This window comes from Eptesicus fuscus, chromosome 21, assembly GCF_027574615.1.
Source record: "Eptesicus fuscus isolate TK198812 chromosome 21, DD_ASM_mEF_20220401, whole genome shotgun sequence".
NCBI lineage: Eukaryota > Metazoa > Chordata > Mammalia > Chiroptera > Vespertilionidae > Eptesicus > Eptesicus fuscus.
The window spans coordinates 35,733,664-35,758,636 of NC_072493.1; the positions used below are offsets into that span (position 1 = coordinate 35,733,664).

At 45.4% G+C, this 24,973-nt stretch overlaps 1 protein-coding gene across 1 annotated transcript in view; it reads left to right on the plus strand.

The window, feature by feature from the left end:
- The window catches only part of SIPA1L3 (signal induced proliferation associated 1 like 3), a 249,937-nt gene that overhangs the window by 145,659 nt on the left and 79,305 nt on the right, over positions 1-24,973 (plus strand). Inside the window, exons 4-7 of the mRNA XM_054710125.1 lie at positions 2,271-2,401; positions 10,300-10,488; positions 11,386-11,560; positions 24,307-24,410. Of these exons, the coding sequence (XP_054566100.1) occupies positions 2,271-2,401; positions 10,300-10,488; positions 11,386-11,560; positions 24,307-24,410 (599 nt within the window). The remainder of the gene's footprint in view (positions 1-2,270; positions 2,402-10,299; positions 10,489-11,385; positions 11,561-24,306; positions 24,411-24,973) is intronic.

Here is a 24,973-nt window from a genome sequence, read left to right on the forward strand (position 1 = left end):
AGAGTATAGTTTCGAGTCAGGCAGCCCTGGGTTTGGGGTGTTCATCCCATAGCTTATTGACTACATGACACATTTCTTCCTCGAGACTCCGCGTCCTCCTGTGAGGAATAGACATGATTGTAGTAGTATCACATGCCCAAAAACAAAATGACACAGAAATTGAAAATAAAGGGATTAAAAAAGAAGTTTCAGTCAGTTGCTAACCAAGAGAAAGCAGGTAAGGCAACATCAGTATCACACAAAACTGATTTCAAGGCTAAAAGCTCTTTTAGGAGGAACTGAAAAGGCCATTTCATGCTGATATTTAAAAATTTGCCACAAAGCTCTAATAGTTGTGAACCTTTGTATTTGCCAACCTGGTTTAGGGGCATATGTATATGTATACAGGGAGAAGTGAACAAATCCATAATCAGTGGCAGCAGCTGACACGGCCTCTCATTGAAATTGATGGATCTAGGAGCCAAAACAATAAGGTGGAAGTGGATTTGAATAACCCATCAAAACTGGGTTTTGATATTAGTACATATTCATTTTGTGTACATATTACATATACATATGTATACAGTTATGCATATTAATTTTGTACCTAATTAACAGAGGATACATTCTTTTCAGCTCACACCTAGAAATAACTACATGAAAGGACTGTAATGAGGATCAAATAGGATTGTACATTAAAACATGTTGCCGAGACCGGTTTGGCTCAGTGGATAGAGCGTCAGCCTGTGGACTCAAGGGTCCCAGGTTCGATTCCGGTCAAGGGCATGTGCCTTGGTTGCGGGCACATCCCCGGTGCGGGGTGTGCAAGAGGCAGCTGATCGATGTTTCTCTCTCATCGATGTTTCTAACTCTCTATCCCTCTCTCTTCCTCTCTGTGGAAAATCAATTTAAAAAAAACACACAAAAAAACACATGTAGCTCTTCATCAGGCTGGTAGTAAGTACTCATGCAACTTTTTTAAAAAGCAGCTTTCTTTAAAAAAGTATTTATTTGTAGCCCTGGAAGTTCATAAATTAGTTAGTCATTGGTCATTATTTATTGAGTGCCTACTGTATGCCAGGACCGATTGGGAGATACCTGGGTATGCATTAGTGTATTAAAAAAACAAACACAGCAACCGCTTCAGGAGTGAACTGGTATTTGTGGAGTATAGTATTTACTCTGTTCTCTGCCAGCTGGGGAAATTATTGAACCCACTGTAGGTGCTGTTCTGATTGGGTTATTAACTAACATATTATTTGGGCCTTAGATAAACCTTTGATTTGCAAAAGCATCTCATGAAAATAGGCACCATCAGTTCAACATCAGAGCACTGGGATCGGAAGGAATTTCTAGCAGTGGGTAGATGCTGACTTCATGGACTTGGGTCAAGTCAGACTGTTGGTGGGTAACCACCACAGGCAGGAGATACTTGGGGTATACATCAGGAAGAACAGTTTGCTGGGAGCATAATAAAACAGCAGTATGTTTTAGAAAAGGGGTGAGACAGCTGTCATTTCCTGGAGCGAGCAAGAGACTTCCTCCATGACTCTAATGGCTATGTCAGCACAAGGGGAAAAAAGAGTAGTGGTTAAGTTTCCTGGGTCTATAGGAATGCGATCAGATAAAGGTGATGCTTATCGACCTGAATCATGGTCCTTTTTCTGTGACAAACATCATGCCCTGGGAGTAGTAATAGCTAGCACTGCTCACTTGCTTGCTGTGTGCCTGGCTCTGTGCTGGGTGTTTAGTACTTTTTAACTTAATTCTCACAATCATACTGAGAAGTGGGTCCATCCTTACTGATCCCATTTTACTGATGAGAAGACTATCGAGTGACTTGGGCCAAACGCCTGACATAGCTAGTCAGACTTGAGAGGCTCTTTAGCTAGAATCTTAATCACTTCTAGAGTGTTAGCCATTTCATGAGGTAATTTGGCAGCTAAACTGATGAACATTTGCAAATACAGAAGATTCACAATGACGCTGGGTTATTAGGTGCTGTGTACCACACTGAGCATTTTATATTTGTAGCTTCATTTCACCCTCCCATCAGCTCTATGAATTGTGGGTAATGTCAGGGCCCTCATTTCTGAGAGAGCACTGAGGCTCAAGTTGTGTGACTTGGCAGACATGGTATAGTAAGATGGGCGTTCACCTCTTATGGTCTCTCCATTGAATGTGGCCGTGACGGGACTGAGAGCCTGCCCTGACCCGCCGTCCCCTCAGCAGGCCTGCCGTGGGATATCACCAGAGAGCTGTCTCTGAACTCACCTACTCTTCTCTCACAGAGCATGCCAATTACTTTGGTGTGGATGAGAAGCTAGGGCCAGTGGCCGTGAGCATCAAGCGGGAGAAGCTGGAGGACCACAAGGACCATGGGCCTCAGTACCAGTATAGGATCATCTTCCGGACCCGAGAGGTACGTTCCCTATTACATAAATCATAGCTGCTCATACCTGCACTCTTCCTCCATGCCAGGTTCTGTGGGCAAGCGCTTCAGCTGCTTCATCTCTTGTAATCCTCCTGATAACCTCACGATCACGAGTCTCCTCATTTCACAGAAGAGAAAACTAAGACTTAGAGAAATTAAACATGTCTAAGATCAGTGAATGAGTGTCCAGGCCAGAATTAGAATCTGATGTGTCTCACTGCAGAGCCCTGGGTCTTCTATTTGCAAGAAATTATTAAAGGGAGGTATGCAGAGGGTTCTTTCAGGACCATGAGGTGTCCTGCAGAGTGGAAAAAAGATTTAAGGCAACATGCCTGAGCAGGGCAGGAATTGGGAAATCTCAGCCCAAAGCACTGCTGTTGATACTGATGGCTCAAAACACTCCCATTGCATTTCTTCATCCTGAATGGAGAATCCCATCGTCCTGGCTTAGAGGCCTTCCTCTGGGTTACATGTCAGCTGTGACTAAGGAACAAGGCTTATTGGGGACACCCTGCTTGATTAGGCTCTAAAGTTGTAAGTAACAGAAATCTACTTCTAACTTTTTAAGCCAGAAAGATAATTCATTGGTTCTTGTATCTGCAAACCAAGGGGTGGGGCTAGCTTCTGGCGTGGTGGCCCCAGGCACTCCAACAGTGTCACCGGAGAACTCTGCCTCCTCATCTCTCCATTCTGCTCAGCTTCTTTTTAGATTGTGAATGTCATTCTCTTTTGCCTCCAACAAACTCTCTTCATGTCACAGGCAAATGGAGACTGGCCGCTCAATTCTTCTCTATCTTTATGCCTTCCTCTCTACAGGGAAGATACTCTTATCTGCTGAATCTCTAGGAAGGACTCTGATTGGCTCTGCTTGGATCACAAAGTCCACATCCTGGGCCAGTCATTGTCATCAAGGATGATAGAGGAAACTGGCCAGATCTAAGATAATGCATTCCACCCAGGGAGTAGGGGCAGGGCAAGGCATTGTGATTGACAGTTCCATCAGAGCCACCTGGAGGAGGCTGCTTGACAAAAAAAAAAGTGGCGGGGGGGACTGGGTGAGCAAAAACAATGGAGATTTCCAAAAAATCTTTCCAGAAAAGGAGCAATTATCAGCTGGGAAGGTCCCCAGAAATGGGTCTCCCTCAGCCCTGCATAGCCCCTTGGGCCTGGCCTTTGCCCAAACATGGTATGTGAGGCCATCCAAGCCTGGAACTCATCCTGATAGGCAGATGCTATACCAAGGACCCAGCCCCAACCCTTCATGAAGACCTTCCCACTGAGGGGAAATGTGATAACACAGAAGCTTTGTGGCAGCTGAGGCGGGGGCAGCCCCCAAACCTTGTGCCCCATTTTGCAGGTGGTCACCTACCCCTGTCTCTCCAGCACTCTCCTCCCTCTCCTTGCCTTTCTGACCACATGAGCACTGGGGCAGAATATGAGGAGACAGCTCAGCTCAGAGACTGTTGTATGACATGGGAAACTGCTAGGTGTGGTGGTAATGATCAAATACTAATAATATTTACTACAGTTGTTTAGCACTATGTGTTGGGCATTTTCTATACCCTATTATGTCTGTTCACTCACTTAAATGTCATGACAGTTCTGGCTAGCCCCTCACTGCCCCCCACCGCCTCTCCCTGCCAGCCTGGTGGCCCCCAACAGCCCCCCCTGCCTGCCTGGTCACCCCTAACTGTCCCTCCCCCCCGCCGGCCTGGTTGCCCCCAACTGCCCCCCATTGCCCACCTGGTCACCCCTCACTGCCCCCCCCCACTGGCCTGGTCACCCCTCACTGCCCGCCCCTGCCAGCCTGGTTGCTCCCAATTGCACCCCCATGACGACCTGGTTGCCCCTCACTGCCCCCCTCTGCTGGCCTGGTCACCCCTCACTGCCGCCCCTGCCAGCCTGGTCACCCCATACAGCCTGCTGTTCAGTTGTTGTGTGAGGGCGCACCGACCAATTTGCATATTACCCTTTTATTAGTATAGACTAGTGGCCCAGTGCATGAAATTCGGGCACAGGGGAGGTTATGTCCCTCAGCCTGGCCTGCACCCTCTCTAATCTGGGACTCCATAGGGATCAGGCCTAAACCAACAGTCGGACATCCCCCTCACAATCCAGGACCATCGGCTCCTAACTGCTCACCTTCCTGCCTGCCCGATCACCCCTAACCACTCTGCCTGCTGGCCTGTTCGCCCACAACTCTCCCCTCTGCCAGCCTGATTGCCCCCAACTGCCCCTCCTTGCTGGCCTGCTTGCCCCCAACTTCCCCCCCTGCCAGCCTGCTTTCCCCCAACTGCCCACCCCTGCCAGCCTGCTCGCTCCCAACTGCCCACCTCTGCCAGCCTGCTCGCCCCCAACTGCCCCCCCGGCCGGCCTGCTCACCCCCCACTGCCCTCCCCTCCTGGCTTGATTGCCCCTAATCGCCTCTGCCTCAGCCCCGCCACCATGGCTTTGTCCAGAAGGACATCCAGAAGGTTTCCTGGAAGGTCTCCCGGTCTAATTAGCATATTACCCTTTTATTAGTATAGATGAAGAAAAGGGCCCAGGGTCACACAGCTGGAGAAGTGGTAGAGCCAGGATTCAAACCCTGGCAGACTGATTTCCAAGTGGCCTCCCAGGAAAACATGCTTAAAGGAGGGTGGATGCAGCACAGAGAAAGGCAGTGATGCTGGTGGAGAACCATCTGTGTACATAGGAACTTCCTTGTTTACATGGCCCTGAGGTCCTTTTGTGGCTCACCTGACAAGTTTCCCTCAGTGAAATGCCAGGGCCTTGCAGGCAGAGCAGTAAATGTAGATTTTATTCTTAAAGTGATGGGAAATCCTTAGCAGGTTCTGTGTAGAGCAGAGACATGATCCGACTCAGGCTGTGGAAAGAAGGGACCTGGGTGGGGTGGCAGCAGGGCAGGAGGAAGGAGGCCTGGAGGAGGCTGCTGTCACAATCCAGGTAGTACATGGCAGTGGACAGGACCAATCGGAGAGTAGAGGTGGCCACTCGTTGCAGCCTGCCAGTGCCCTACTTTCTGTCCCCAGCAAAGAAGGAAAAGCTTGGGGAGCTTTTCAGGTAATGGCTTTTGGTCAAGTAGTCAGAGCCAAAATGTGACCATAGGCCACCTGTCTCCATTGTGGAAGAGAATATGAGGATTTCTGGTCCACGCTGATCCCTGGCCCCAGCAGAGGGTGCTTTGGAGCAGTGTCTATGGGATACTAACACACTGATCTTGTTGGTGCATTAATTGAAACCCATAGTTCCAAGGCCACCCAGATTAGCATTGCAAAGCATAAGATGTCATTGCTTTTAATGATCTATTTCAATACTCCCCTGCTTATGATAAGAGATTTGTTTGTGTATTAACTACCAAGACCAGAACTGGGAACTCCCAAGCATGAGGTCATTCCATTCCTTCCACGCACACTTCCTGTCCAGGTCTAGTTTGGCAAGGGTCAGCTGTACGTTTAAAAGCAATGTCATGACACATTATTTTTGCTACCTTCTGTCTGTTGACTTAGGGTGAGTATGTTTTACTAGTTAGAACTGGTCCTCCTTAGTCTTTAAACCATAGACCCAAGTGTATTTTGTTTGGGTGCTTGTAACAGTCCCTCAGGGGAGGGTTTTTTCCTTGTACTGCTGCAGACCTTGCTGTGCCATCTTGGTGTGGTCCTGGAGCTGCTGTGCCTAGCCCCAGGTATGGCATCACCTAGTGGCCAGCAGCACATTGTGGATAGAAGCCTGAGCTAGGGTTAGTGAGAATGCAAAGCAACAGGAGTTCTCAGACAGGGTAAGTGGAAATTGGTACAACCACTTGGAAAACTTTGCAGTGCAGTATAATTGAATATTAACATGCCTGGTGTTGCAGCAATTTCTCTCCTAGGTATAAATCCAAAAGAAAATGTGTTCTTGTGCTCTAAGAGGTGCTTCTGTGAATGTTCCTGACAGCACCTCACAGTTGTCGAACACTGGAAGCAGTTTCCATGCTCGTCAACAGTAGAGTGGATTAAATCCATCGTGGTAAATATGTCAGCCTCTTGCAGCAACATGGTCAAATCTCATACCCATAGCATTCAGAGACAAAAGCCAGATATAAAAAAGAAATCCAAACTGTAGGAAACCAAACAATAGGCACAATAAGTTATGGGGTTAGAAATGAGGATAAGGTTGCCTTGGGGAAGGAGGGGAAGGCACAGAAAGGCTTCTGGGAGCTGGTTGTGTTTTTTCTGTGGGTGATGATTACCTGAGTGTTCACTCTGATTATTCCTTCAGCTCTGCTTTATATGTGTTACGGACTATACTTCACAGTAAAAAAAAAAAATTTTTTTTCAAATGAAAAGAATAATGAGCTTTGGAGAATTCAAGCCTGGGTTGGAACCCTGGTTTAGCCACTTAGCTGTGGTGACCTTAGATAAGGTGCCTAACCTCTTGGAGCTTACATTTTCTTTTTCTTTCAAGTTGTGGGGGGTGTCTTTTTTCCCCCACATTTTAAAAGAATATCTTTATTGTTGAGAGTATTACAGATGTCCCCGTTCTCCCCTCTCCCCCCCCCCCCCCATTACTCTCCTCCACTGGGTTCCCACCCTGCCCCAGGCCTTCACTATCCTATTGTCTGTGTCCATAGGTAATGCATATATGCACATAAGATCTTTGGTTAACCCCTCCCCACCCCCCCATCCCCCACCCCTTCCCCACTTCCCTCTGAGAGTCATCAGTCTGTTCCATACTTCCAGGCTTCTGGTTCTGTTTTATTCATCAGTGTATTTTGTTCATCAGAATCCTTGTTCATTTATTTTGCTTTTTAGATTTAATTGTTGAAAGAATACCCTTCAACATTTCATGTACTACTGATTTGGTGGTGATGAACTTCCTTAGCTTTTTCTTGTCTGTGAAGCTTTTTATCTGACCTTCAGTTCTAAATGAAAGCTTTTCTGGGTAGAGTAATCTTGGTTAAAGGTCCTTGCTATTCATCACTTTGAATATTTCTTGCCACTCTCTTCTGGCCTGCAAAATTTCTGTTGAGAAATCAGATGGCAGTCATATGGGTGCTATCTTATAGGTAACCAATTGCTTTTCTCTTGCTGCTTTTAAGATTCTCTCTTTGTCTTTAACCCTTGGGCATTTTAATTAATGATGTCTTGGTGTAGGCCTCTTTGAGTTTATCTTGTTTGGGACTCTCTGTGCTTCCTGGACTTGTGTGTTTATTTCTTTCACCAGGTAAGGAAAATTTTCTGGCATTATTTTTTTCAAATAGGTTTTCAATTTCTTACTCCCTCTCATTTCCTTCCAGCACACCCATGATACAAATGTTGGGATGTTTGAAGTTGTCTCAGAGGATCTTTACACTATCTTCATATTTTTGGATTCTGCCGTCAGGGTCAATTTCCATATTACCCTTTTATTATATAGGATAGAGGTCTGGTGCACAGGTGGGGGCCGGCTGGTCTGCCCTGAAGGAGGCCCCAGATCGGGGTGGGGGGGTCCCTACTTGGGGGCGGAGCCAGCTGGGGCAAGGGGCCACAGGGTTTGCAGGCTGGCCGCACCCCCAATCAGGGTTGAGGGTCCCTGCTGGGGGTTGGGGCCAGGTTGGGCGAGGGGTCATCAGCGGTTTGCAGGTCAGCCACACTCCTGATTGGGGTGGGGAGTCCCCGCTCAGGAATGGGGCCAGCCTGGGCAAGGGGCCGTGGGTGGTTTGCAGGACAACCATGCCCCCGGCTTTGTCAGGAAGGACGTCCGGAAGACTTTTGATCTATCTGGTCTAATTAGCATATTACCCTTTTATTAGTATAGACTAGAGGCCCAGTGCATGAAATTCGTGCACAGGGGTGGGGTGTCCCTCAGCCCAGCCTGCACCCTCTCCAATCAGGGACCCCTCAAGGGATGTCTGACTGCCCGATTAGGCCCACAGGATTGGGCCTAATCGGGCAGTCAGACATCCCTCTCACAATCCAGGACTGCTGGCTCCCAATAGCTCGACTGCCTGCCTGCCTGCCTGATTGTCCCTAACTGCTTCTGCCTGTCAGCCTGATCGATGCCTAACTGCTCCCCTGCTGGCCTGATTGCCCCTAACTGCCCTCCCCTGCCAACCTGGTTGCCCCTAACTGCCCTCCCTTGCAGGCCTGGGCCCCCCCCTACTGTCCTCCCCTGCTGGCTATCTTGTGGTGGCCATCTTGTGTCCACATGGGGGAGGCCATCTTTGACCACATGGGGGTGGCCATCTTGTATATTGGAGTGATGGTCAATTTGCATATCACCTCTTTATTATATAGGACTAGAGGCCCGGTGCACGAAATTCATGCACGGGGGCGGGGGGTGTCCCTCAGCCCAGCCTGCACCCTCTCCAATCTAGGACTGCTGGCTCCCAACTGCTCGCCTGCCTGCCTTCCTGATTGCCCCTAACCGCTTCTGCCTGCCAGCCTGATCACCCCCTAACCACTCCCCTGCCAGCCTGATTGATGCCTAACTGCTCCCCTGCCAGCCTGTTTGCCCCTAACTGCCCTCCCCTACAGGCCTGGTCACACCTAACTGCCCTTCCCTGCAGGCCTGGGTCCCCCGCAACTGCCCTTCCCTGCAGGCCCAGTCACCCCCAACTCCCCTCCTCTGCCAGCCTAGTCACCCCTTACTGCCCTCACCTGCAGGCTTGATCGCTCACAACTGCCCTCCCTTGCAGGCCTGGTCCCTCCCAACTGCCCTCCCTTGCTGGCCTGATCGCCCACAACTGCCTTCCCTAGCAGGCCTGGTCCCTCCCTACTGTCCTCCCCTGCTGGCTATCTTGTGATGGCCATCTTGTGTCCACATGCGGGCAGTCATCTTTGACCACATGGGGGCAACCATCTTGTGTGTTGGAGTGATGGTCAATTTGCATATTATTCTTTTATTAGATAGGATGATATTGTAATGATAGTGAGAGTGTCCATTTGAATGCCTACCTCACAGAGCCTATTTTATTTGTTACTAGAGGCCCGATGCATGAACATTTGTGCAAAAATGGGCCTTCCTTCCCCTGACTGCTGGCACCATCTTCACTCCGGCCGGAGCCACCTTTTCACTCTGGCCTGGAGCTGCCTTTCCGCCTTCCCACACTGCCTAGAGGCCCGGAGTGGCTGGGGTGGTGCGGAATGCCTGTGTCGTCACCATGGCGATGGCACAAGAGTCCCACCCTGCCCCCGGCCGCTCGGTGCCTGCGTATGCAAATTAACATGCCATCTTTGTTGGGTTAATTTGCATACTCACTCCTGATTGGCTGGTGGGTGTCATGAAAATATGGTCAATTTGCATCTTTCTCTTTTATTAGTGTAGATACTTCTTGCCCCCTGACATAATCCATCTCCCACTAGAATGACAGCTCCTAGAACAGGGCTGGCACTTAAGAGGCGCTGAGTCAATATCTGTTAAAAGAAACGAAGTTATGCCTGGTCAGCATGGTTCAGTGGTTAAGCACTGACCTATGAACCAGGAGGTCACTGTTCTATTCCCAGTCAGGTCACATTCCTAGCTTGTGGGCTTCATCCCCAAGTAGGGGTCATGCAGGAGGCAGCCGATCATTGATTCTCTCTCATCATTGATGTTTCTATCTCTCTATTTCCCTCTCCCTTCCTCTCTGAAATCAATTTCTAAAAAACATTGTTCCATGCACTGTCTCATTTAGTCCTCCCAACACCCCTTTGGGGTTATGATATTGTCACTCTACCCATTTCACAAAAGAAGACACGTGAGGCTCAGAGATAGGAAGTCACTTAGTCAAGATCACATAGCCAAGAGGCATCAAGTTCAAGTCCTGGTCCAGACCCAGGGCTTTCTGGCCCAAGAGCCCAAGCTACTGACCATCACACATATATGTTCTAATCCTTCCCTGGTTCCCAAGAGCCTCCTAACAGTCCCTTCTCTCCCTTGAGCAGCTTATCACCCTGCGGGGCTCCATCCTGGAGGATGCCACACCCACAGCCACTAAGCATGGGACTGGGCGGGGCCTACCCCTGAAGGATGCCCTGGAGTATGTCATTCCTGAGCTTAACATCCACTGCCTGCGGCTGGCTCTCAACACTCCCAAGGTGACGGAGCAGCTTCTGAAGCTGGATGAGCAAGGGGTGAGCTGGGGCTGGGTGAGGGCGTGGGGGGCAGTACTTTCTGTCTTGGTCACTTTCCAAGATCAGAAACCAACGTAAGCTAGTTTCAATAAAAGGAGGAATCTTTTATCAAATTCTGGGATTGCCAAGAGCAGGAATGTAACTGGGTATCAGGAGGAAAATAGTCTAGGGATAAAGGAGCCACCAGGTTCGTGTGTGTGTGTGTGTGTGTGTGTACATGTGTGTGTGTGTGTGTGTGTGTGTGTGTGTGTACATGTGTACACTTGTGTTTTCTCTCTCCCTCTGCACACTGGTACCTTTGCTTCTCTGGCCCTCCCTCAGCTCTCAGAGTTGCTGTTAGAATTGTGGCCGCTTGCAGAGACCATCTCACTGATTCTCAGCCCAGGAGAGCCTCTACCTAGCCCACACTTTAAGTCAGATGTTGGTCCATGGTCCAGTCACCAGCGACCAGGGGAATCAGGGATACATTAAAAAAAAAAAAAAAAAAAAACACGGTTATTGGGGGCCCACCCCCTAAAAAAAGTGTTGACTCTACTGATCCCTGCACGCTTCAGAATTTCCTTTTGCAGAGTCCTAGCCAGCTCCAATCCACCTACTATGGGAAGCCGGCCCAGGCAACAGTCTCTTTCATGAGAGAGTGGCATTGCCCTCCATAGATAGATTAAGAATTGGAGGCATGGGCACCTTGTCATGCCTTCCTATAATGGGAGGAAGGGAGAGGGACAAGACAACTGGGACATGTCCCCATGCCTTTTTCCTTCCTCTGGCTGTGGCCCTAAATTCCTGTGTCACTCCAGCAATTTCCTGGGCTCAGCGCCCAAGAAAGCCCCCCTTTGTTCCATCCTCTCTGACATCTCTGCCTGTCCTACCTCCATAAAGCCGCTCTCGCCTCTGCAGCTCTGCCGGAAACACAAAGTGGGGATCCTCTACTGCAGGGCAGGCCAGAGCTCAGAGGAGGAGATGTACAACAACGAGGAGGCCGGCCCCGCCTTTGAGGAGTTCCTCTCCCTGCTCGGTGAGAAGGTCTGCCTGAAGGGCTTCACCAAGTACGCTGCCCAACTGGACGTCAAGAGTAAGTAGCCTGGTGGGGGAGCCAGTTAGACCATAGTTAGAACCGGTGAACCACTCCTGCACGCCCTCCTGATGGGCAAAAGGCCTGGTGATACTAGGTGAGGACCCTGGGCAAGGGGAGCTCCAGGTCTCTGCTGATGGGAGTGCAAGTAGTACTCCCCTTTTAAAAACAGCACAGCATATTCTGGTTAAGTCTGAAAATTCACCAACTCTGTCTCAGCAATTACACTGCTAGACATGTCCTTTGAGAACTCATGCACATGTGCCAGGATATATCCTGCATACTTATAACTGCAGAGCCCAGGACAGTGCCCAGTGTGCACGAGCAGAGCTGTGGTATAGTCACACAGTGCCACTCTATATGGTGACAATGACGACAACAAACTGGGGTCTGCATGAGATGCGTGGCCAGCAGGGCTCGGAAGAGGGGGTACTGAATGATGCCTTTTATACAGTAACTAGAGGCCCCGTGCACAAAATTTGTGCAAGTGTGTGGGGGCCTCTGGGTGGGAGGCCAAGGCCCTGCGCCCAGCCGCTTGCTGTCAGCCTGGGCCTGGGAGTGGCGGCCCTGGCCCCCGCCGCCGCTGGTCATTTGTTTTGTTTTGTTTTTTCTTGGTGTCATTTTTTCCCCCCATTGCTGCTGCTGCTGGTCGCCCTCTGTCTGGCTCCCTCAGTGCCTGGGAGCAGCAGTGCACCCCCCCCCCCGCCCCCCCGCGCCTCCACTGCTGGTCTGTTTTTATTTCCCGTTTTTATTTCCCCCCTGGTGGTCAGCACACAGCAGAGCAGCGGTCGAACTCCCAGTCAAAGTCTCATTCAGTCGACCGCCCAAGAGGACAATTTGCATATTCGGCTTTTATTACATAGGATTATTTTAAAAGCACATTCAATATATTGTTTGAAGGTTTGTTCTTACATAATAAAACTAAAGAAAAACAAGGCAATGATAGATGCGACAATCAGGATAGTGGTTACCTCTCTAGGGTATAACTGAGAAATGATACATTAGAATGTTGGTGGTGGTCTATTGCTTAAGGTGGGTAGTAAGTACAGCATATATGTCAGAACATCCCCTGTACATATATATGCATAAATATATTTGTGTATGATGTATGACAGCAATTTCAACCTGTGTGCTGTAACACAAATTTTTAAAACATGTAATACCTGACTATTTAGTCGGGGCACTGACCTACTTTCCTTTAGACTGTCAAATAAAAAATGACAACAGCCAACACAACAGCCATCCTGTGTGAATGAACCAAAGTTATACCTATTTTTTGTCAGATCGGCAAAACAATATATTTTTGGTGTGCCACCGAATTTTAGTAATTAGTATATGTGTGCCATGAGATGAAAAGGGTTGAAAATCACTGATGTATGGGATTGCAGTGGAAAGTAGTTTGAAGGAGGGAGTGGAGGGTGACATTGTGAACTGGCATCACGGCCCCTCTGGAGAGGACTTGGCCATTGATCTTGGGGGTGGACTGTCGTTGGATTAGTTGCTCAGGCTAACTTGGAAAGCCACAAGATGGGGCCCTGGCTCACTCACTCATTCTTTGCCTTGCCTTGCCAAGCCTCAGTTTCCTCTCCTAGAAATTGAAGGTCTGGATTAGGAGACCAAGTTTAGAGGGATGAGTCAGGAGTTTAGTAGGTGCCTGCAGGTGTCATCATCATCACCTTTGCCTCCTCCATTGAAGAAGGCGGTAGGAGGAAAAAGCATCTTATTGTGCCAGTTACTGGTTTTGTGGTCTCGGGTTTGCCCCTCTCTACCTCAGTTTTCTCATCTTTAAGGTGACAGTAATAATTGCACTTAACTCGGAAGCACAGTATTGAACCTAACGTATTGTGCCAGGCAGTGGACCTGTCCAGCTTCCCAGAGCTCTGAAGGTTGGTATCGCCTGCAGTGTGCTAATGGGGCGCACAGGACTCTTATTACCACCTGGCACACAGGAAGCCTGCAGCAAGTGTGAGCATTAGTATTGTGGTTCTGTTGGTGAACCGCTGAAGGGGCAATACATTCAGAAAAAGGAATAGGAGACTTATTATCCCCTTCTCAGACAAATGCCTGCTTTGTGGCTCAGCGTCCTCCACTAAGTGACGGCCATAACCGTACCCTTCACTGGCTTACTGTGAAGACCAGATGCCTAGCATAGTGCATTACAGAGAATTAGCTCTCAAATAAACATCAACTGCTGCCAATCATTGCAGTGTCACCTTGGGCAAGTCACTCACTCTCTGTGCCTCAGCTTCCCCTTCTGAAACATGGAGCCAGTAATGAGTTGTGCTTCTCCCTGGTCATAACCCCCCTCACATTAGAGGTAACCAGTATCCTGACTCCCATGATTATCATTCTGTTTTTTTTCTTTATAGTTTTGCTACTTCTATGTGCATGTCTACACAACATGTTTTGCTTGTTTTGTAACTTAATGTGAATGCAATCATACAGTGTGTGCTCCTTTGTTTTTGTTTTTTTTTTAATATATTATATTTATTTTTTACAGAGAGGAAGGGAGAGGGATAGAGAGTTAGAAACATCGATGAGAGAGAAACATCGATCAGCTGCCTCTTGCACACCCCCTACTGGGGATGTGCCCGCAACCAAGGTACATGCCCTTGACCGGAATCGAACCTGGGACCCTTGAGTCCGCAGACCGACGCTCTATCCACTGAGCCAAACCGGTCTCGGCTGTTTTGTTTTAATTTCTTTATTGATTAAGGTGTCACATATTTGTCCTCATCCCCCCATTCCCATCCCACACCCCTCCCCACGCATGCCCCCACCTTAACCACTGGTTAGGCTCATATGCATGCACACAAGTCCTTTGGTTGATCTCTCCCCTTTACCCCCACCCTCCTCTACCCTCCCTCTGAGGCCCGACAGTCTGATCCATGCCTCCTTGTTTCTGGGTCTGTTCTTGTTCATCAGTCTATGTTGTTCATTATTTCCCCTAGATGAGTGAGATCATGTGCTATTAGAAATACACTTATAAGAACCAAAAAGTGACAAGCAATAATGGTTATGCTGACAGGCAAATGAATCAGTCTGTAGTGAGTTTCTTTCTGGGCCAACAGTTCTTTTGAGACCCAATTTCAATGTCAAACAGTTCCTTATGTGTACATGTCAGCAATGACATTTCAGTTCTGGGTGGTGGACAAATGGTGGTAATGCAGGTCCGACTCTCTCTGGTTTGGTCCTGGGCAACCTGCAATGACGCACAGCTGCTAACTGCTAGTATGGCAGGGCGACGTCAGTGTCTTCCATCTCTGGACTGCTTCTCTTCTGTCTTCATGGCTGGAGTAGTCCTGTCGATTCCTCTCTGTTGCTGGAATCCACATGGTCTCGGAGTTGTTTTCTGAAAATATACAAACATATTCTCGACCAAAAGTTAATAAAGGAATATTTTCTATAAATTTGACTTGGGATCCTATTTCATTTTTTGCCCAAATGATTTTCCTCTGGCTTGTTTTGACACCTTGTGTGTTTTTCATGGGTGTCTTGCTTTTAGCCTTACAATTAATTTTCTAAAGTATTAATTTTCTAGATGTAATTTACTTACAGGATATTTTTCCTTACATGATATTCTTCTACTATCCCCCCTTTTTTATTTAAACATTAGGAGGCTTTTGAAAATTTTATAATGTAGTCTTGATGGCTTTTGAATTTTAATTTTTTGCACTATAATATTACTGTTTTAGGTTCATTACATGGTGTGCAATTTTATCATGAGATGAACTACCAATAAAAATTTTAGTTAACACTTTAGGAACACCTTTTTGTCCAGTACAATTAATTTTTCTAGAATATTCGCTTGTTTCAACTAGCCAATTTAAATTTGCCTGAAAACTTGACTACTATTTTACTGTCAAATTTATTACTCTAACAGCAATCTTATGTTACCCTGTAAATATTAGTGGAAAGGATTATTTGCCTTCTTGAGTAGGTCCTGAGCATTCCTGGTGGTAGGCTGGATTTAGATATCAAAAACCCACTTCCCCACACCATGGGTACAAGACAACTCAAACAATTCTTGTTGGAGTGAGAGGGCAGCTGCTGTCGGCCAAGTCTCTGTCTGTTACCCGGGTCCCGATTTGAGCTGGGCATGGGACGTTAAGCAGCCCTGGGGGCAGGAGACTTCCTTTAAAAGGGGTGAGTGTTCAGGCCCCTGCAAAGTTGGGGGGTGAGGGTCAGTGTGTGCTCCTTTGTGTTTGGCGTCTTTCATTCAACATTATGTTTGTCAGATTCAACCATGTGGTGACTACAACTCATTCCTTTTCATGGTTGTGTATTTTCCACAGTATGAATATACCAGTTTGTTTCTCTGTTCTTTTTTTTTTAATCTTTATTATTGAAAGTATTACATAATGTCTCCTTTTTTCCCAATTGACCCCCTCCAGCCTGCACCCGCCCCCCCCCAGGCCCTCACCACCCCATTGTCTGTGTCCATGGGCCATGCATATATGCATACAAGGTCCTTGGTTGATTATCTCCCACCCACCTGCCTTCCTTCCAAGATTGTGCACTCTGTTCCATGCTTCTATGTCTCTGGATACACTCTGTTCATCAGTTTATTGTGTTAATTAGGTTCTATATATGAGTGAGATCATGTGATCTTGTCTTTCTCTGACTGGCTTATTTCACTTAGCATGATGCTCTCCAGGGCCCTCCATGCTGTCTTAAAGGGTAAGAGATTCTTCTTTTTTACTACTGCATAGTATTCCGTGGTATAAATGTACCATAGCTTTTTTATCCACTCATCTACTGATGGGCACTTTGGCTATTTCTACATCTTAGCTATTGTAAATTGTGCTGCTATGAACGTAGGGGTGCATACATTCTTTCTGATTGGTGTTTCGGGTTTCTTAGGACACATTCCTAGAAATGGGATCACTGGGTCAAATGACAGTTACATATTTAATTTTTTTGAGGAAACTCCATACTGTTTTACATTATGGCTGCACCAGTCTGCATTCCCACTAACAGTGTACTAGAGTTTCCCTTTCTCCACATCCTCCCCTCATTATCATTACAATTTGCATCTCTATGATGATCAGTGACTTTCAGCATTTTTTCATATGTCTCTTGGCCATCTGTATGTCCACTTTGGAGAAATGTCTATTTAGGTCCTTTACCCTTTGTTTTTTTTTTTTAATTTAAATTCTTTATTGTTGGAAGTATTACCTTTACCTGCCGGGGCTGACCAGCAGACTCTAAGCAACGAATGAATGATTACTTTGACACACATTTCTGTGAAAAGGAGGGCTAAGGGACTGTCTGGCTAAAGGAACCAGACAGCCCCGTTCGCCTGCCTCCTTAGCCTTTTATTGTAACAACAGCTTGAACTAAAATTAACTATTAGATACTATCAGCAGGGTAAGTATCCTTGAGAAGACACATGCATCTGTAGTGTCCTTTAAGTAAGGACATCTGAAAGATTCCAGTAAACACCCAGTGGCTCAGACTTACTTGGAAAAGTCAAGGAGGGGTCTGCCACCTTCAGCAAGAACCCCCTAGAGGCCTCCCAACTTTTGGGAGATTCCTCCTTACAGACTTTCCAACCAAGTCCTGTGCTTCCCCACATTTACTCATTTTTTAATTGGATGTTTGTCTTCCTTAAGTTGTATGAGTTCCTTATATGTTTTGGATATTAAACCTTTATCAGATGTATCATTGCCAAATATGTTCTCCCATACAGTGAGCTTCCTTTTCATTTTGTTGATGGTTTCTTTTGCTGTGCAGAAGCTTTTTATTTTGATGTAGTCCAGTTTATTTTCTCCTTAGTTTCCTTTGCTCTGGGAGATGTATCTAGTAAACATATTGCTATGAGAGATGTCTGAGATTTTGCTGCCTATGGTTTCTTCTAGGATTTTTATGATTTCCTGACTTACATTTAAATCTTTTATCCATTTTGAGTTTATTCTTGTGTATGGTGTAAGTTAGTGGCCTAGTTTTTTGTTTGTTTGTTTGTTTTTTTGGCATGCATCTGTCCAATTTTCCCAACACCATTTATTGAAGAGACTGTCTTGACTCCATTGTGTGCTCTTGCCTGCTTTGTCAAATATTAATTGAGCATAATGGCTTCAGTCTATTTTTGGGGTCTTTCTTCTGTTCCATTGATCTATATGCCTGTTCTTGTGCCAGTACCAGGCTGGTTTGATTACGGTGGCTTTGTAGTATACCTTAATATCTGGTATTGTGATTCCTCCAACTTTGTTCTTTTTTCTCAAGATTGCTACAGCTACTGCCAAAACCGGTTTGGCTCAGTGGATAGAGCGTCGGCCTGCGGACTCAAGGGTCCCAGGTTCGATTCCAGTCAAGGGCATGTACCTTGGTTGCGGGCACATCCCCAGTAGGGGGTGTGCAAGAGGCAGCTGATAGATGTTTCTCTCTCATCGATGTTTCTGACTCTCTATTCCCTCTCTCTTCCTCTCTGTAAAAAATCAATAAAATATATATAAAAAAAAAAAGATTGCTACAGCTACTCATGGTCTTTTTGGATTCCATATAAATTTTTGAAGTATTTGTTCTAGATCTGTGAAATATGCTGTTGGTATTTTAATAGGGATTGCATTGAATCTTTAGATTGCTTTGGGTAGTATGGAAATTTTAAATATGTTGATTCTACCAATCCATGAGCAGGGTATAATCTGCCACTTGTTTATATCTTCTTCTATCTCTTTTTTCAATGCACTCGGAAAACTTTTCGAGTACAAGTCTTTTACCTCCTTGATTAAGTTTATTCCTAAGTATCTTAATGTTTTTGTTGCAATGGTAAATAGAATTGTTTCTTCAGTTTCTCTTCTTGAGAATTGGTGTATAAAAAAAAGCCATCAATTTTTGGGTGTTGATTTTGTATCTGCTATATTGCCAAATTCATTTATTAAATCTGTTAGTTTTTTGGTGGAGTCTGTAGGGTTTTCTGTGTGCAATATCATGTCATCTGAGAATAATGAGAGTTTTGCATCCTCCTTTCCAATTTGAATGTCTTTTATTTCTTCTTCTTGTTTCATCACTATGATTAGGACTTCCAATACTATGTTGAATAAGAATGGTGAAAGCGGACATCCTTTTCTTGCTCCTGTTCTCACGGGAAATGGTTTTAGTTTTTTCCCATTTAGTATGATGTTAGCTGTAGGTTTGTCATATATGACCTTTATCATGTTGATATATGCTCCCTCTATTCCCATTTTGCTGAGAGTTTTTATCAAAAATGTGTGTTGGATTTTGTCAAATGCTTTTTCTACGTCTGTTGATATGATCATGTGATTTTTATCTTTCAATTTGTTTATGTGATGTAACACGTTTATTCGTTTGCGAATATTATACCAGCCTTGCATCCCCGGAATAAATCCCACTTGGTCATGGTGTATGATATTTTTAATATATTGTTGGATCCGGTTTGCTAATATTTTGTTGAGGATTTTAGCACCTGTGTTCATCAGGGATATTGGCCTGTAATTCTCTTTGTTGTAGTATCTTTACCTGGTTTTGGAATTAGGATAATGCTGGCCTCATAAAATAGAATTTGGAAGTGTTCCTTCCCCTTCCTTTTTTTTTGAATAGTTTGAGGAGTACAGGTGTTAGTTCTTCTTTGACTGTTTGGTTAAACTAACCCTGTGAAGTTGTCGGGACTCGGGCTTTTGTTTGCTGAGAGTTTTTTTATTTCTGCTTCTATTTTATCAGTTGTTATTGGCCTATTCAGGTTCTCTGATTCTTCCTGATTCAGTTTTGGGAGATTGTATTTTTCTAGGAATTTGTCCATTTCATCTACATTGTCCAGCTTGTTGGCATATAGTTTTTCATAGTATTTTCTTATAATCCTTTGTATTTCTGTGGTGTCAGTGGTTACTTCTCCACCTTCGTTTCTGATTTTATTTATTGTAGTCCTCTCATTTGTTTCTTGATGAGTCTGGCTATCAGTTCATCAATCTTGTTTATCCTTTCAAAGAACCAGCTCTTTGTTTCATTGATGTGTGTGTGTGTGTGTGTGTGTGTGTGTGTGTGTGTGTGTGTGATTTTTTTAGTCTCTGTGTCATTTATTTCTGCTCTACTCTTTATGATTTCCTTCCTTCTACTTACTCTGGGATTTTCTTGTTGTTCTCTTTCTAGTTCTTTAAGTTTTAGGGTTAAATAGTTCATTATTAATTTTTCTTGTGGTTTTTGTTGTTGTTTGTTTGTTTGTTGTATTTTGTTTTGTTTTCTGTTAATCGTTACCCAAGGATATTTTTCCATTGATTTTTAGGGAGAGTGGAAAAGAGATGGAAAGACAGAGAGAAACATTGATGTGAGAGAAACACATCCACTGGTTGCCTCCTGCACAAGCCCCAGCCAAGGCCTGGGCCAGGGAGGAGCCTACAACTAAAGTGCGTGAGCTTGATCAGAATTGAACCTGGGACCCTTCAGTCTACAGACCGATGTGCTATCAACTGAGCCAAACTGGCTAAGGCAGTTTTTCTTGTTTTTTTGAGGTAGGCCTGTACTGCTATGAACTTCCCTCTCAGGACTGCTTTTGAAGTTTCCCAGAGATTTTGAGTTGTTGTGTGTTCATTTTCATTTGTTTCCAGGAAATTTTTTATTTCTTTCTTGATCTCTTTGGTAACCCAATCATTGTTTAATAACATGCTATTTAGCTTCCATGTGTTTGAATGTATTTGAGTGTTTTTACTGTAGTTAATTTCTAATTTCATTCCACTGTCATCTGAGAAGGTGCTTGATATGATTTCAGTCTTCTTGAACTTCTAGAGACTTGTTTTGTGTCCTAACATGTGGGCTGTCTTTGTGAGTGGCCCATGTGCCCTTGAGAAGAATGTATATTCTGCAGCTCTGAGGTGAAATGTTCTCTAAATGTCAATTGAATCCATCTGATCCAGTGTGTCCTTTAGAGCCACTGTTTCCTTGCTACTTTTTTGTCTGGAAGATCTATCCAGTGAAGTCAGCAGCGTGTAAGTCCCCTACTATGACTGTATTGTCCTTCTCTCCCTTAAAGTTCTCTAGAAGTTTTTTTATGTATTTAGGTGCTCCTATATTTGGTGCATATATGTTTACCAGGGTTATATCCTCTTGTTGGCTCGATCCCTGTAGTATTATGTAGTGACCTCTTTGTCTCTTGTGATACCTTCATTTTGAAGTGTATTTTGTTGGTTATGAGTATTGCTACTCCTGCTTTTTTTACTTTTCCATTTGCATGAAAAATATTTTCCCATCCCTTCAGTCACATCCTATGTGAATCTTTTGTTCTGAGGTGGGTCTCTTGTACACAGCCTATATAGTTGGGTCGTGTTTTTTTATCCATTCAGCTACCCTATGTCTTTGATTGGAGCATTTAATCCATTACATTTAAGGTCATTATTGATAGGAACTTAAATATTGTGATTTTAATTCTGTATGCCTAGGTTTCTCTCTCTATTTCTTCTTCCCATTGCAGCAGTTCCTTTAGCATTTCTTGTAATGCTGGCTTGGTGGTGATGAACTCCTTTGGCATTTTATTATCTGGAAAGCTCTTTATTTGACCATCTATCCTATATAATAAAAGCCTAATATGCTAAGTGTCTGGTCATCCAATCGTCCGTTCAACCAATCAAAACATAATATGCTAATGATATGCTAAGGCCGCTCAACTGCTTGCTATGACATTTACTGACCACCAGGGGGCAGATAGTCAACCCGTCAACCAGTCGCTATGACGTGCACTGACCACCAGGGGGCAGACACTCCAACTGGTATTAGCTTGCTGCTGGGGTCCAGCCGGTCGTGACTGAGCAAGACAGGCTGGACACGCCCTGGAGCCCTCCTGCGGTCCCTCCCTGGCTGGCCAACCTCTCGTGTCCCTCCCCAGCCCTGATTGTGCACCAGGTCCTCTAGTTTTGAATAATAGCCTTGCTGGATATAGTAATCTTGATTTCAGATCCTTGTTTTCTTTTACCTTGAGTACTTCATGCCATTCCCTTTTGTGCTGTACAGTTTCTGATGAGGAATCAGATGATAGCCTTATGGGAACTCCTTTGTAGGTAACAGTTTGCTTTTCTCTTGCTGCCTTTAAGATTCCTTCTTTGTCTCTAATTTTTGGCATTTTAATTATAATGTGTTTGAGCATGGGCCTGTTTGAGTTCTTGCTTGGGACTTTCTGTGCCTCCTGAACTTGTGTAACTTTTTCCTTCACCAGGTTAGGGAAGTTTTCTGCTATTATTTCTTTAAACATGTTCTCTATTCCTTTCTGCCTCTTCTGGCACACCTACTATTCAAATATTGTAATGTTTCATGTTGTCCCACAGCTCCCTTAAGCTGTCCTCCTATTTTATTTGGGAGGGGGCGATGTTGTTTGTTTTAATCCTCACCAGAGGATAGTTTTCCATTGATTTTTAGAGAGAGTGGAAGAGAGAGGGAAAGACAGAGAGAGATATGGATGTGAGAGAAACACATTGATTGGTCACCTCCTGCATGAGCCTTTACCTACCAGGGCCCAGGCCAGAGAGGAGCCTGCAACTGAGGTCCATGCCCTTGACCAGAATTGAACCAGGGACCCTTCAGTCTGCTGGCTGACGCTCTATCCACTGAGCCAGACTGGGTAGGGCTATCCTGTTTTATAATTGTTTTTTCATTTTGGTTCTCTGATTGAGTGATTTTTTTTTCTATCCTGTCTTCTATTTCACCGATCCAATCCTCAGCTTCCCCTAATTTGCTGTGTATTCCTTCCAATGTGTTCTTTATTTGTGCTATGTCATTCTTTATTTCTATTTTCCTAGTTACTATATCTTTTCTCATGCTGTTGAGCATCTTTACCATCATTATCCTGAACTCTATATCAGATAAGATTTTTAGTTCTATTTCATTTATCTCTTCTTCTGGAGAATTCTCTTGTTCTTTCATTTGGGGATTGTTTCTTTGTCTCCTCATTTTGGCTGCCTGTTTGGGTTTCTGACTGTGTATTAGGTAGATATTGTACACCTCTCAATCTCTAGTGCAGGACAGTGTCAATCCCTGTTTCTGACTAATTAGATCAGGTAAAAAATCAAAGCCTCCAGAGACATCCTCTGCCTACAGACTGATTGGATTCAGTCTTGAATAGCCCTCAGGTAATGGTCCCTAGGTGTGGTGAGAGTTTTTCCAATAAGGTGGGGCAATTGCTTCTGCCTAGAGGCTAATTATTATTCTCAGTCTCTTTTTTTTTTTTTTTTTAATATATTTTATTGACTTTTTTACAGAGCGGAAGGGAGAGAGAGAGAGAATTAGAAACATCGATGAGAGAGAATCATCTATCAGCTGCCTCCTGCACACCCCCTACTGGGAACGTGCCCACAACCAACGTACATGCCCTTGACCGGAATCGAACCCGGGACCTTTCAGTCCGCAGACCAACGCTCTATCCACTGAGCCAAACCGGTTTCGGCTATTCTCAGTCTCTTAATGGGCCTCATCAACTCTACACTGTGGGGCCAGGTGTTTTCCAAAAGGTGGGTCAACTGTCTTGCCCCCACACAAAACTACTTGCATAGCAAATTCTGAGTAAGATGACCTCCACAGCACAAGGGAATGACTCAGCACAGGAAACTGGGGTGTTTGCCTCCTGAGCTCTAACCCCAGAGTCCCCAACCCTGGCTTCTGCTCACACAGCTCCAATACACTCTCCCCTCCCTCTGCTAGAGCACAAGGTGAGTGGCTGCACAGGGTATTTTGTGTGTTGGCCCTTTAAAAGGGTGCCTGCATTTCCAGCCATCTTTCCCTAGCAGTTAGCAAGCCCACTGCTTTTCACAGCCAGGTGTTATATGGGCACCTTTCCCACTTCTGGTACTCTGGGCTGGGGAGCCCAGCTTGGGGTTTAGATCCCAGAGTTCTCAGTGGCAACCCCCCACAACTGAAATATCTCTCTAGAACTTCAGTTGCTGTCTGTGGGAGCCCAGACAGCCCTTTCATGACTTTGCACTTGTACCAGTCTCTATGTGGTCTCCACTTTCGTCCTCAGTTATCAGGGTTCTCTCTAGCCAGTCTTCATTTGATTATTCAGGAAGTTTTTCTGTATTTTCATTGTAATTCCAGTTTGGTCCTGGGTGCATGTCCAAGCAGCATCCACTTACTCTGCCACCATTTTTTATTCCATTTATCCATTCTTTTGACTGACATTTGAAGATACTTGTACCCATCTCCCAGGGCACAGGTGTGGAGTCATCTACACTATGATCCTAGAAGAGGAAGTACTGGATCATCCATTATGACTATCTTCACATTCAATAGATAATTGCTAAAAAAAATTTCCCAAGTGGTTGTACCAACTTACAACCAGCCACATAAAGGACTTTAAAAAAATATATATGTTTATTGATTTCAGAGAGGAAGGAAGGGGGGAGAGAGAGATAGAAACATCAAGGATGAGAGAGTCATTGATTGGCTGCCTCCTGCACGAACCCACTGACGATCGAGCCCACATCCTGGGCATGTGCCCTTGACCGGAATCGAACCTGGGACCCTTCAGTCCGCAGGCCGATGCTCTATCCACTGAGCCAAACCGGGTAGGGTCCACATAAAGGATTTTAGTTACTCCACATTCTCACCAACCTGGGTATTGTCAGACTTTTACATTGTTACCCGTCTGGTGGGAGTATAATGTAAGGTTTGCTTTTTCTCTAAATGTATTGAATTTTAAAGAACAGAGTTGAGTGAACACATCAAGTTAAAAACGGACACAGATGGTAAGTGGGAGATGGCAAAAACCCAGAGGTTTGGAAACATGGTACTAACTTGTGTTTCTGTTTCAGCTGACTCCACGGGAACCCACTCCCTCTACACGACGTACCAGGACTATGAGATCATGTTCCATGTCTCCACCCTGCTCCCTTATACCCCCAACAACAGGCAGCAGGTCAGTAGGGTCCAGCTGATAATTTCCAGCTGGTACACGGCTGAACCCCAAGGCACTCTTTCCCCACAGCTGCTAGCTGGCTCCCTGCCTGGCACTAGTGGCTCTGGTGTGGTCCTGTGCAACAGTTGGAGGCCTTTAACCTTGGACCCCTGCACCACAGTTCCATCACCTGGGTCAGTTGTCATTTAATGGCAGTTTTTTCTTAGCTGTTCCTTGGCCGCCCTGCTGGCCTCTGCCCCAACTATCCTCTAGGGCAGGCGTCCTCAAACTACGGCCCGTGGGCCACATGCAGGTGTTTTTGCTGTTTTGTTTTTTTACTTAAAAATAAGATATGTGCAGTGTGCATAGGAATTTGTTCATAGTTTTTTTTTTTTTTTAAACTATAGTCCGGCCCTCCAACGGTCTGAGGAACAGTGAACTGGCCCCCTGTTTAAAAAGTTTGAGGACCCCTGCTCTAGGGCCTCTTTGGTCATTAGGGATCCTATGAAGAAAAGAAAAAAAGTGAATAGGTCAACATTCTTTTAACTGCAACTAAATGAAATGCAAACCAAATTGGCATAAGC